The 14,062-nt window shown below is 37.0% G+C and overlaps 1 protein-coding gene across 1 annotated transcript; it reads left to right on the top strand.

The window, feature by feature from the left end:
* The first annotated feature begins 8,295 nt into the window (after positions 1 to 8,295).
* LOC109702589 (protocadherin beta-5-like) lies at positions 8,296 to 13,955 on the top strand. Its single transcript, XM_020187887.2, has one exon. The coding sequence runs from the start codon at positions 8,710 to 8,712 to the stop codon at positions 11,035 to 11,037; it is 2,328 nt and encodes a 775-aa protein (XP_020043476.2). The 5' UTR covers positions 8,296 to 8,709; the 3' UTR covers positions 11,038 to 13,955.
* The last annotated feature ends 107 nt before the right edge of the window (positions 13,956 to 14,062 follow it).

The following is a 14,062-nucleotide window of genomic DNA, read 5'->3' as shown; positions in this document are numbered from 1 at the left end:
TCTTCATTATTTGGATGTAATGTAATACAAAAGAAAAATTATTGACCATTTAAATTATTCTTGACACGTAGTTTTAAGCCTTCATTGAAATGAGAGATAGAGAACAAAATTAAATAAAACATATACAAAACATAACTTTAGCAGTCAACTTTAATGACTTCTCCATTACTTATCAGCTACTTAAATGAAAAGGCTTTTTTTTTTTGCAGTGCTGGGAGTTGAACTTAAGGCTTTGAGCATGGCAGGCAAGTACTCTACCATTGAGCTACATGCTCAGCCAGAAATATGTATGACAACAAGTAATACATCTGGTTGATGTTTTCACTAATATATTTCGATGCCATAAAAATCCAAGTTCATTTCTTCTTGTTATTGTTTTGGTTTTTGAGACTGGGTCTTATTGTGTAGCCTATGTTGGGTTTAAACTTGTGATCCTCCTGCCTCAACCTCCCAAGTGCTAGGATTAACTAGCATGGGCCACTATGCCTGGCTCAAGTTCACTTTTTTGTTTATGCCAGGAAAGTTCAGTTTGTATAATCGCCCAAATGCTGCTGGCAAAATAAACACACAGAATCAACCCCATCTCTGTGTTCATAAGTATAGACCATTTCTTATCAGCAGACTCTAGTATAGATCAATATTTTGAAAAATTCAGTTACTAGAATTTAGTAGCAAACATGGTCCAAATAATATTCATAACATGTATAACTTATACAATATACCATTTCTATGGTTACAGAACAAAAATATAGATTCGAGGCCAAATATCTTGCTAATAACACCCATTCCAAGATGTTTTAAATGCTTCTAGTATAAATAGATCTTTTACAATTCTTTTGCTGTTGTTTTTAGGCATAGTCTGTATGGTATTCTAAGGGCAGAAATTCTACTGAAAGCAATGTAACCTTTATCACTTTAAGATCCTCTCTCCTTTTTTGATCAAGAGCTACAAAATATATTTTTATGTATAAACTTAAAATTTATACATATATTTGGTAGAATTGGTTGGATGTCTGGTAGCAGAAAGCAGTAATAAAACTGGTTAAAGGTCAGAAACAATCTCTTTAAAGCAACAGAAAGAAGATGATGTAATAAGAACTGGATGTACTAAGATTTCTGAGAAGGAAAGTCTGTGGGGATGAGAACTGAGCACTACTGTCAGTCTTACTCCAAGGAAATTTGCTAAGTCTAGAGAAAAGAACAGGATTTTAACAGGGACAGTGTAGTGGGAAAGCCTTGGGCATCAATGGAGGATTCAAAATCTTGGCCAGTTTTCCCTCTCAGGACACTTTCCAAACTCAGGGCAGCCCAGGGAAGAAGACTAAAAACTTAAGTGGAAAATTCTAAAACAAAAAAGCAGAGAGTGAATGAGGTTCTCTTTTTCTCCTTCTTCTTCTTCTTTTTTGCTATGACCTGCCATGGGAAAGGATCATGGAAAACATACTAAATTCTCCACTGAAAATTCTGTGCTTATCAGCATTGCAAAGAAACTGCATAGGGCTTGTTTGGATTAAAGAAGATGATTTGATTAGACAGGTTCTGTCAACCAACAGAAGGAACGGTGAACTCCTCCTGGAGAAAGATAGTAACTTGATCCTGGACATCTTTTTACTAAATAGTCTCCAGTAAGTAAAAATTGAAAAGGTACCAACAAAACTGAATGATCTCAATAAAACCAAGAGAAAATAAAACATAACACAAATTGTCTAGAAAATCCATAAATTAGAGTTAACTAGCAAAGATGTTAAAATAAGTATGTATAATATGTTAAAAATAAGGAACAATGGAGAAATTATGTAAAAAGAAAATTATACCAGGAATTGGAAAATTGAAAAATTGATGTCAGATATAAAGGATACAGAATTAGTAAGTACAAGACAGATAATTAGAAAGTATCCAACTAGAAGCAGTGAAAAAATTAAATATAGAAAAGAACATTACTGATATATGGGATATAATAAAACCATCTAATCATCTAATACATGAGAGAGAGTGTGTGTGTGTGTGTGTGCGCACGTGCGTGTGTAATCCTAGAAGAGTAAGATAGCATAAGAATGGGTAATAAACAATATTTGAAGAGATAATGACCAAAAATTTCCAAAATTGGTAAAAAGTCTTTAACTCTTCAATATGTTCAGAAAAAAAAGGGTAAATAAAAATAAAGCAATTTAGACATATGATAGGAAAATTGCTGGAGACCAAAGTCAAAATGGAAAAAACCCTTCAAGATCAATAGTATAAAAACTATGAACTAGGGCTATGACTCCAGTGGTGGAGCACCTGCCTAGCAAGCATAAGGCCCTCAGTTTAAAGAAGCCCCCAGTACACCGCCCCAGAATTATATATTACATTTAAAGGACTCTCAGTAAAATGGAGAATTGTCCCTTTAACATTTTTAACATAAACCATGAGAGCAAAAGACAAAGGAATAATTCTTTTAAGTCATGAAAGAAAACTATTATCAGGCTAGATTTCTATTGCCTTCAAAAATGAAGTTTTCAGACAAACAAAAACTCAAACTCAGACCTTTATTTAAAGAAAGACTTTTAGTGAAATTCATTAGATGGAAGGAAAGCAATCCTGAAAAATACATGATTTCCAAAGGAAATAAAAAGTGACAGGAAGGGTAACAAATGAATATTGATTGAATATAGATTATGCACAGCAATGATAATGATTTCTTAAAGGATTAAAGATTATGTGAGGTTTAAATTCATAATGGCAATAATTCAAAAGGCAGGGATATATAGCTAAAGAATTCTAAGGTTCTAAGTGCTATCACTAATAATTGAATTAATTGTATTACATTCTTATAGAACAAGATGCTATAACTGCATGCTGAAATTTCTTGGATAACTTCTAAAGAGATTAACTAGAAAGCTAAATGTAGGAAATAAATATTAAATAACAAATGCTGTATTGAATAATCCAAAAGAACAAAACTTAAGGGAAAATAAATTGCAAGCATAGATGCTCAAATATCAGATATTAATTCTAATAGGATTAAACAACCAAATTTGTCAGACTATGTGTGTGTATGTGAGAGAGAGAGAAGTGGAATAAAGTGTATGGTACAAACATTAGCCAAGATAAACCTAGTATAGCTATTCATTTATATAAGACAAAGGAGGCATTAATCAAAATATATTACTAGTAATGAAGATGGGTGCCTTATAGTAATGAGAAGGTAAATAAACCAGAAATATGAGTTCTAAGATTGAATATTCTCCCCCAAAAGATGACTGTGAATTTTAAAAGATTAAATTGGCAGAATACAAATTCAAAACCAACCCAAATGCAAAACAAACCCTCTGTTTCTGATAGAATAAGAAGACAAAATATACACACACACATACACATGAAATATTGAAGATATGAATAACAGTAACATCATAAAAATAAATTCACATACAGAGCACACTAAAGCATATATTCTGTTTATATGCATATGGGATATTATGAAAATTCTCCATATTCTGTGTCATAAAGCAAGCTTCAATTTTAAAAAAGAATTGAAATTATTCAGTATGCTTTTTGACAACAGAAATAAAAAAAAAAAACCAAAAAATCCCCAAATATTTCAGTCTGAAGAAGGTAGAAAAAAACAACGCATGCCCATAATCTTATCTACTAAGCAGGCAGAAATCAGGAGGATTTAAAGCCAGCCCCAGCAAATTGTTCAAGAAACCCGATTTTGAAAAAACTCATCACAAAAGAGGGCTGGTGGAGTGACTCAAGGTGTAGGCCCTGAGTTCAAACCTCAGCTACAGTGAAAAAATGTATACGAGACATATACAAGAGAAAAAAAATCACTAAAGCTGAAAGATGGTTTTTGTAATGATTTATAAAATTTAAAACTCTTAGATGATTCAAGAAAATAGAGGACGCCAACTGCCAATATTAGAAGTGAGGGAAGGAGAGTCAATCCTACAGACATCTTTAAAATATAAAAGGGAATAGTGTGGACAACTTTATGCCAGTAAGTTTGATGACTTATATAAAAGATCCTTTAAAACCCTAATTCTCCAAATCTGAAGAAAAAAATGGAAATTGTCTAATTAGTCAAATCTATTAAATTAAAGATGCTATAAAAACTATTCTACTTCACAGTGTAAATTCTTCCAAGTACTTATGTAAGAATGAGTATCCACTTACATGAACTCAAAGAACAGGAAGATAGAAAACATCTCTCAAATCATGTAGGTACTAGCATAACCTGAGTAGGCTATACACTAGCATAATCTAAATAGGACATAACAAAGGAAAATGACAAGTCAGTCTCTTTTATAAACATACATGGAAATTTTCTTTTTAAAAAATAACCAAATTGAAGTGGTTCGTGACTAATCCTAGCTATTTGGGAGGCTGAAATTGGAAGGATCATGGTTTGAGGCCATGGTTTGGCAAGTAGTTCAAAAGACCCGCATCTCCAAAATATCCAGAGCAAAAGGGACTGCAGGTGTGGCTGTAGTGGTAGAGTGCCTGCTTTGCAAACACGAAGCCCTGAGTTCAAACCCCAGCCTACCAAAATAAATAAATAAACAAAAAGGCAGAAAAGAATAAGAAGGAAACAATAAATGATTAGATAATAGGGTTTATTTTAGGTATACAGTGAGTCAACTCAGTGATCAATGTAATTCACGATATTAATAGGTAAAGGAGAAAAACCGTACAATTATCCCAATGGGTGCAGAAAAAGTCACTCAAGCCAGGGCGCTGGTGGCTAATGCCAGTAATCCTAACTGCTTGGGAGGCAGAGATCAGGAGTATGGTGGTTGAAGCCAGCTGGAGCTAATAGTTCCTGTGATTCCATCTTGAAAACACCCAACACAAAAAAAGGATTGGCGGAGTAGCTAAAGTGGTAGAGGTCCTGCCTAGCAAGTGTGAGGTATGAGCTCAAACCCCAGTACTGCCAAAAAAAAAGTTCCTCAATAAAATTCAGTACACATTAACGGTAAAATTGTTAGCAAATGAAAATAGAAGAGAATGTGAGGAATGCCTTTTAAAACCTACAGTAAACATCATTAAGATTAAATTATTGAAAATTTTCATCTGGAAATCAAGAATAAGCTAAGGATAAACATCGTTACCACTTCAGTGTTTCACTCTTAGCTCCAACTTTTGGAATAAGGCGAAGAAGAAATAAAAGACACAATAATTGAAAGGGAAGGAAAAAATCATCTCTTAAAAAAGATACAAATTGTATCTATAAAAATCAAGACTCTACAATCCATATCAGAATTAACAAATGAAGTTAAGAATTACTAGATATGAAGCCAACATACACATCTGAGTAGTACTTCTATATAGCAACAAAAACCCAAAATGTACAATTTAAATGTCATTTACAATAGTTCCAAAAATATAAAATACTTAGACACAAATCTAATAGAATATTTATAGTACTTTTACACTGGAAACTGTAACATAGTTTTGAGGAAAAATGAAGATCCAAATAAGTTGAAGGGCACACAATGTTCACTCATTGGGAGACTCAAGGATAGGAATGTTAATTCTCCAATCTATAGAAACAATAAAATCCTAAACAAATTTTCAACAAATTTTTAATAAAAATTGGCCAGCTGAATATAAATTTTATATGAAATACAAAAAGATAATTATAATAAAAATACTCTTGAAAAAGAATAAAATTGAATACACCACACCAATGGCATGATCCGTGGAAGAAAGAATTCACAAGTTGAACCTGATTAAAATTAAATTTTTCTGCCCTGCAAAAGACTCTACCATGCAAATGAAAAGACAAGGCACAGACTAGTGGAAAATATTTTTAAAAGACATGTTAGATAAAGGACAGTTATCTAAAATATATAGTCTGTTAAAACTTGATAATAAGAAAACAATTTCATGCAAAAAAATGGGCCAAAGACTTTAACAAACACATCATCAATCAAGATAGGCAAATAAGCATCTGAAAAGATGTTCCACATAACATGCCATCAGAGAAATGAGGTATCAATACACAACTATTAGAATGGCCAGTCCCCAGAACAATGGCAACATCAACTGTTGAGGAAGATGTGGAGCAACAGGAATTCTTGTTCATTGCTGGTGAGAATGAAAAATCGTACAGCCACTAAGGGAGACAGTTTGGCAATTTCTTATAAAACTAAGCACACTTTTACTATGTGATCCAGCAGTCATGCTCCTTAGTATTTATTCAAGGGAGTTGAAATTTTATATCCACTGAAAACTTGGATAGGGGTGTTTATAGCACCTTCATTCATAACTGCCAAAACTCGGAAGCAACCATGATGTCTTTCCATAGGCAAATGGATAAGTAAACTGTGATACAACACCAAAAGGAAATGAGCTATCAACCCACGAAAAGGCATTGAGAAAGCTTAAATGCATAGTAATAGGTGAAAAGGGCCAATCTGAATGACTCTATACTCTATGATTCTGACTATTAGACATTTTGGAAAAGGCAAAAATGTGGAGATGGTAAAAAAATTAGTGGTTTCCAAGAATTCTAGGGGAAGGAAGAGATAAATAAAGCATAATGATTTTTTTTTCAGTGAAACTACTCTGTATGATACTCTAAAGAATACATTTTATCATAAATTTGTCTAAGCCCAGAGAATATACAGCACCAACAGGGGACCTTAATTTGAACTACAGACTCAGTGACAAAAATGTGATAATATAGATCCATCTGTTGTAAGAAATATACCACTCTGGTGGGGGATGTTGATACTGGGGAGGGTTGTGCATGTGGGGGGGGCAGGGAGATATGGGAAGTCTCTGTACCTTCTGATCATTTTTTTTTCTGTGATCTAAAACCACTCTTTAAAATAGACAATTTTTTGAATGGAGGACTTATGTCTCATAATAAAACCTATGGTAAAGCTACAGTAATTAAGCCAATGTGGTATGATGTGATTAACAAAGAGAAAAAAACTGAGTACTCGAGCAGGCAATTACTAATTACTGAATGATGATGATGACAACTCAGAAACAATAAAGACTAGCTCATACTTTTAATAGATAGTGCATTTGGGAAAAACATTACTTATTTGCAAAATTTTAAGTTGATTTTAACTTTAAATATGAAGTTTAAAATAATTAATCTTTGAAAAGAAATCACATAAAAACCTCTTGTGACCTTGGAGTATGCAAAGATTTGAACAGAACACAAAATGTGCTAACCAGATGTGAAAATATTGACAAATCAGGCTGCTTTGAAGAAGTTTTATGGATCATTTACACCATGATAGAGTCTTTAAAAAGGAATAGAATGGAAGAAGGTATTTGTGATACATTTATCTGAAAAATGGGCCTATACTCAGAATATTGATGATACTTCAACAGGTAAATAAGCAAACAGACAAATGCCCAAATAGAAAAACGTATAAAAGTCTTCAGCAAGAACTTTACAAAAATGCATCCTAATGACTAGTGAATGTGAAAATGTTCAAATTTCACTAATCACTAGGGAAATGCTCATCAAAATTGCAATATGATGTAATTCCTACTCATTAGAGAGATGAAAAAAGGAAAAGACAACATCAAATGTTGACAAGGAGGTGGAGCAACTGGAACTCTAACACTTTGCTGGTATTAGTACAATTACTTTTGAAAATCATTTCACAATGATTAAGGTGCTGTGCACCTTAATGCACAGCAATCTAATTCCTCTGAATATATTCAACATGAATACATAGAATGTTCACTTAGAGACATATATAAGAATATTCATAAGAGTACTATTCAACAAGGGTCAAAACTGGAAAAATGTTTTATCAATTGAAAATGTATGAACAAATCATGATAAATTCATATAGAGGAATAATATGAAGCAATGAGAATAAAGGAAATTAGAACATGACACAGATAAAATTTACAAACATGATGTTGGATGAAAGGCAACAGACACAAAAGTATAACACTCTGTAATTACATTTTTATAAAAGACTATTTGCATAAATAGTCTATGATAATAACAGTCAGAATATTGCTTATCTCCTAGGAGGAAGGTAGTAACCAGACAATGGTAGGAGGGGATTTCTTGGATTTTTTAAAGTTTTTTTTTTGTCTAAGGTATTCTCATAACATTGTATTAACTTTATGAAAATTCACAGGATTGTACACTTATGATCAGTGTCCCTTTGAAGCTGTATTCTTCAAAACAAAAGTTACTTCTGTAAAACTTAAAAGTTTTTTAGATACCTATTGCATTAATTTCTTGAATATAATCAAATGATAAACTCACAAAAGAAATTTCTTCATGTTCTTAAGGTTTTTTTGTTAGATATCATTTTGATTGCTCTGAAAATATTGCTTCAACTGAAAATAACTCAGAAAACGTTCATTTTCTATCACTGAGGGCAGGAGTTAAAACTGAGGAAGTTCTGTGACTTAAAGGATGTTGATACACAACCATGTTACAGTTTGGAATGAAATGGCAAAATCTACGTGCAATAGTAAACAAGAACACTTGGTGGCGCTGCAGGCTAAGACTGCGAATAAAAGCGCGCTGGAGAAAACCTGACGCCATTAAGCTAGCAATCAGAACACCCAAAACTCCTTAAAGGAAGGAAGCATTTTAGGTAAGATCCAGAGGAGAGAATTTCAGAGAAGACATAGTTCAGAGAGCAATTCGGTGAATAATATTTAATTCAAGGATCGTTAACCAAATCATTTGGGTGGATTGAATACGGATTGCACTTTCTGGACCGGTTCTGAACTATGGAGACTGCGCTGGCAAAGACACCACAGACACGGCAAGTTATTTTTCTTGCTATTCTATTGTTTTGGTGGGAGGCTGGCTCTGAGGCAATTAGATATTCCATGCCAGAAGAAACAGATAGTGGCTATCTTGTGGCCAACCTGGCAAAAGATCTGGGGCTCAGGGTGGGGGAGCTGGCCCCTCGCGGCGCGCGAATCCATTACAAAGGGAACAAAGAGCTCTTGCAGCTTGATGTAAAGACCGGCAATTTGCTTCTGTATGAAAAACTAGACCGGGAGGACCTGTGCGGGGTGACAGAACCCTGTCTATTGCACTTCCAGCTCTTACTGGAAAACCCCATGCAGTTTTTTCAAGTTGATGTGCAGCTCACAGATGTAAATGACCATTCTCCAGAGTTCCTAGAGAGAGAAATGCTCCTAAAAATACAAGAAAGCGCCCAGCCAGGAACCTCGTTTCCTCTGAAAACAGCTCAGGACCTTGACATAGGCAGCAACACTGTGCAGAACTACACAATCAGCCCCAACTTCAATTTTCATGTTGTCACTCATAATCGCGGAGATGGCAGAAAATACCCAGAGCTGGTGCTGGACAGAGCGCTGGACCGGGAGGAGCAGCCCGAGCTCAGTCTACTGCTCACAGCGCTGGACGGTGGGGCCCCGCCTAGGTCTGGGACCACCACAGTCCGCATTGAAGTCGTGGACATCAACGATAACGCCCCCGAATTTTTACAGTCGCTCTATGAGGTACAGGTTCCTGAGAACAGCCCCCTCAGCTCTCTAGTTGTCACTGTCTCTGCCCGAGATTTAGATGCAGGATCGCATGGAAGTGTTTCCTATGCTCTGTTTCAAAGTGATGACACTTCTCAACCATTTGTAATAGACGAAGTAACAGGAGAAGTGCGCCTGAAGAGGGCGTTGGATTTCGAGGTTACTCGATATTACAATATGGAAATTGTAGCCACGGACACTGGGGGTCTTTCAGGAAAATGCACAGTTGCTATAGAGGTGCTGGATGTCAATGACAATGTCCCTGAATTGACCATGTCGAAGCTCACCAGCTCCATCCCAGAAAACTCCCCAGAGACTGTGGTTGCCATTTTCAGTGTGTCCGATTTAGATTCTGGAGACAATGGTAGAATCCTTTGCTCCATCCAAAACGATCTCCCCTTCCTCTTAAAGCCCACATTCAAGAACTTTTACACCCTGGTGACAGAAAGGCCATTGGACAGAGAGAGCACATCTCAGTACAACATCACCATCACGGTTTCAGACATGGGGACTCCCAGGCTGCAAACGGAGCACAGCATAAGCGTGCAGGTGTCCGACGTGAACGACAACGCCCCGGCCTTCACGCACACCTCCTACACCCTGCGGGTGCGCGAGAACAACGGCCCCGGCCTGCACATAGGCAGCGTGAGCGCCACAGACAGGGACGCGGGCACCAACGCCCAGCTCACCTACTCGCTGCTGCCGCCCCCAGAGCCGCACCTGGCCCTCGCCTCGCTCGTGGCCATCGACGCGGACAGCGGGCAGCTGTTCGCCCTGAGGCCGCTGGACTACGAGGCCCTGCAGGCCTTGGAGTTCCGCGTGGGCGCCGCCGACCGCGGCTCGCCCGCGCTCAGCAGCCAGGCGCTCGTGCGCCTGCTGGTGCTGGACGCCAATGACAACTCGCCCTTCGTGCTGTACCCGATGCAGAACGCCTCTGCGCCCTGCACCGAGCTGCTGCCCAGGGCGGCCGAGCCGGGGTACCTGCTCACCAAGGTGGTGGCGGTGGACGGCGACTCGGGCCAGAACGCATGGCTGTCCTACCAGCTGCTCAAGGCCACGGAGCCCGGGCTCTTCAGCGTGTGGCCGCACAATGGCGAGGTGCGCACCGCCAGGCCGCTGAGCGAGCGCGACGCGCCCAAGCACAGGCTGCTGGTGCTGGTCAGGGACAATGGCGAGCCGCCGCTGTCTGCCAGCGTCACGCTGCACGTGCTGCTGGTGGATGGCTTCTCCCAGCCCTACCTGCCGCTGCAGGAAGCGGCGGCCGAGCAGGGACGGGGCGACGCGCTCACCTTGCACCTGGTGGTGGCCTTGGCGTCGGTGTCGTCGCTCTTCCTCTTGTGTGTGCTGGTGTTCGTGGCGGTGCGGCTGTGCAGGAGGAGCAGGCCGGCCTCTCTGTCTGGCTGTGCGGTGCCCCAGGGCCACTTTCCGGGCCACCAGGTGGACGTCAGTGGTGCGGGGACCCTGTCCCACAGCTACCAGTATGAAGTGTGTCTGATGGGAGGTACTGGGACAAATGAGTTCAAATTTCTGAAACCAATTGTCCCCAGTAGTCTGATTTAGGACACTTAGAACTTTTGCAAAATACCAATTTCTGGAACAGATTGTGTGCCTAGTAGCAAAAGATGTAAAAATTAATTAGCTGACTCTAGATGTGTTCTTTCTAATCAAAAATCTCTCCTTAAGGTAACATTTGATTCGTTTTGCTTTGTATGTAATTTGTTAATGTGTTCATATTTTCCTTTTTCATCTGCCTCCTATCTTACCATTGCAGTCTAAATCCTCTTTTTTTTTAACTAACAGAGCGGCAAAATAAGTTCATTGTTTTTAGTTATTATTTCAAATTTGCTTATTTAAGAGCTCATTTCCAAATCTGCCTTTAAAAGAATGTAGAGTTGCAAACCATCAATTTCATAATTGATACTGTTGAGTATATCAACATAACGTGCTTTATAATTCTCACCTTTGATTTTTAATAGACTGTAGTAATTGTACAAAGAAGTTTCATTGTAGCATTTCCATTCGTGCATATTACATACTTTGATCATATTCATGCCCTTATTATCTTCTCATCCCTGCTAGCACTCCGTATTCTCTTCCACATCCTTCATAGTTCCCCTTTCCTTGCAAGTACTCCCCCCACTAAATTCCACATATGATAGAAAACATGTGATACTTGGTGTTTTGAGTCTGACTTGTTTAGCTGAATCCAATTTCATCCATTTTCTGCAACCCACATAATTTCATTCTTCCTTATGGCTAAATAAAACTCCATTTTTGTATATATAGTATATTTTCTCCATTTATTGTTAAAAATGTTCTTAAAGCAGCTTTGTCTATAGTTAATGATGTGTAAGGATACATGAGAATGTGTTTTCTTTAAGATTTGGCAATTCATGTTTTCAGGAGTATAGTACCTGAATAATAATGAAACATTTAATTCATTCTGTAGTTAACACATTGCTGTTAATATTTTGATATTGTATATGCTTGTAAAGGGCAAAAATGTGGACAAATACAGCAAATTACTGTTAGGTGACTACTCTTTAAGGTGCCCAAAAGATATTCATGATAAGTGAGGAAAAATTAAACCTAACCCATTTTAAACACCAAGTGTGCTTTCCATTTTGCATGAGACATTATTAGCAGGACATGTGGTAGAATGACAGTTTTGTTTGTAAATTCTCAGGTGTAAATGTAAGGACCTGAGAGCATTTTGAGGGAGGGAAATAGGTTTGAACTCAGGGCCTCGTACTTGTCAAACACTCTGCCTGTTTTTCCCTGCCCCAGCCCTATCCGTTTTTAATCTCAAGAAGCCACACAGATGTATGATCACTAAATGTTTTATAACAGAAATAGTGTTCCTTCAAATACTACTTTACAATTAAGATCTATTTGCCATATATATGGTGACTTAGGAAGGAAATATTTTCTTCCTGCCTTGGCTCCCTTCCTCAGATTGCATTCTGACATGATTTAGGATTATTTATGCACCTGTTGGGAAAGAAACTATCAATCCACATCAGCATTCTGCCTGCAACATTGTAATGAAAAGAAGATGTACAAGAATAGGAAGTATTAAAGAAAAGATAACAATATCATCATGAAAGTGTAAATTAGCTACAACTAAGCATAAAATATGTCTGCAACCATAACATCAAATCATATGGCTACTTTTAGTGAAATTGAAAAAATTATTTTCAGACTGGTAGAGCGGCTCAAGTCATAGAGTACCTGCTCAGCAAGCATGAGGCCCTGAGTTCAAATCCCAGTGCTACCAAAAAAAATTTTTAAGAAGGAAAAAATTACTTAGTAATGTATTCATCTCCAACTCAATTCCAATTTGAGTTCATTCATATCTTTGATTTTAGGAACAAAATAATCAAACAGAAAGCAAGACCTTTCTGTTCATGAGATTAACTTCTTGAAATCTATACTTAAATTTCCTGGTCTCTAGCTGGTGTTTCTATTGAACTTTTGTTAGTTTATATGGTATAAAAAATAAAGAAATTTGCAAAATCTCAAGGAGTTTAAAAACTTCCAAATAGCTAGTCATTAATTTTTTTTCAAAACATAATTCTAGAAAATATGCACTTTCCTTCTTTTTTCTCCATAGACACATTAATTAAAAATATTTAAACATTTAAATAAAATATTAAATATTCACAATCTAGTTCTAACACTTATTGTTAACCAGTAATTTGTTTGATCACAGGCTGAAAATTTTGCTTCTGTTCTTTTTATATTCCAAACTGTTGATGAAAAGTTTGTTAGTCTATTTGTCAGTCTCTTAGCTGTACTCTATGCTCTTTTGTATTTTTTCCTTTATTATTGATGTTCTGATTATTTTCTGTTCCCTAACTCAAGATTCATATAGTTCACTGCGTTTTTTTGTCTGAATGGCTCTCATTTTTTTCTAAATTTTCATTGGGCATATGTTCATAGCAACTTGTACTTATCTCATAATTGCTATTTCCTCCTTTCTTGTTTGAGTAAAATAGATATATTTTATTTTTAAGCTCTTTCCATGTTCTTCTGAATCTCTATTTCTTATGACTCTTTTATGTGTTGAGTCTGATTTTCATGGTGTTAGTTTTCCTCATAGCCTTGGTGATGTTTTATTGACTACTTCTGTTGGAGGTTGCTTTCACAGTAAGGCTTGTTTTGATAGTATTGACATAGGGAAGAATAGGGGTCTCAAGGTGGTTTCAGTCCTGGCTTTTGCAAATCTAAGCCTTAATTGAGAAGCTTGGCTCAACTTTGTGACTCATAAGTAGACATTCTGCACCAACCCATGAACATGTGTTTCTGGTGCGCCAAGCTCCTTTGAGGTCACTGTTCTGCATTTGCTCTATGAGGCAAAAATCTGAAGTGCAGTCACCTACTTCTTGGTTGTCATGGTGTCTGTTAATGTGGTGGAGCTCATGGAGAATCATTAAATGTTTCACTGTTTAGAACAAATAAACTGATTTTGAAGAAAATCCAATTGCAGCCGAAGGAATTGATATATGAGGACTACATAGAAGAAACCATGGTCATGATTCAGGTAATAAATGTACATGATAATGATAAGAAACAGAGTAACACC

The sequence above is a fragment of the Castor canadensis genome, chromosome 6 (genome assembly GCF_047511655.1).
Source record: "Castor canadensis chromosome 6, mCasCan1.hap1v2, whole genome shotgun sequence".
Taxonomy (NCBI): Eukaryota; Metazoa; Chordata; class Mammalia; order Rodentia; family Castoridae; genus Castor; species Castor canadensis.
The sequence above is the reverse complement of the archived record's forward strand: the minus strand, read 5'-3'. Positions and strand labels throughout refer to the sequence as shown.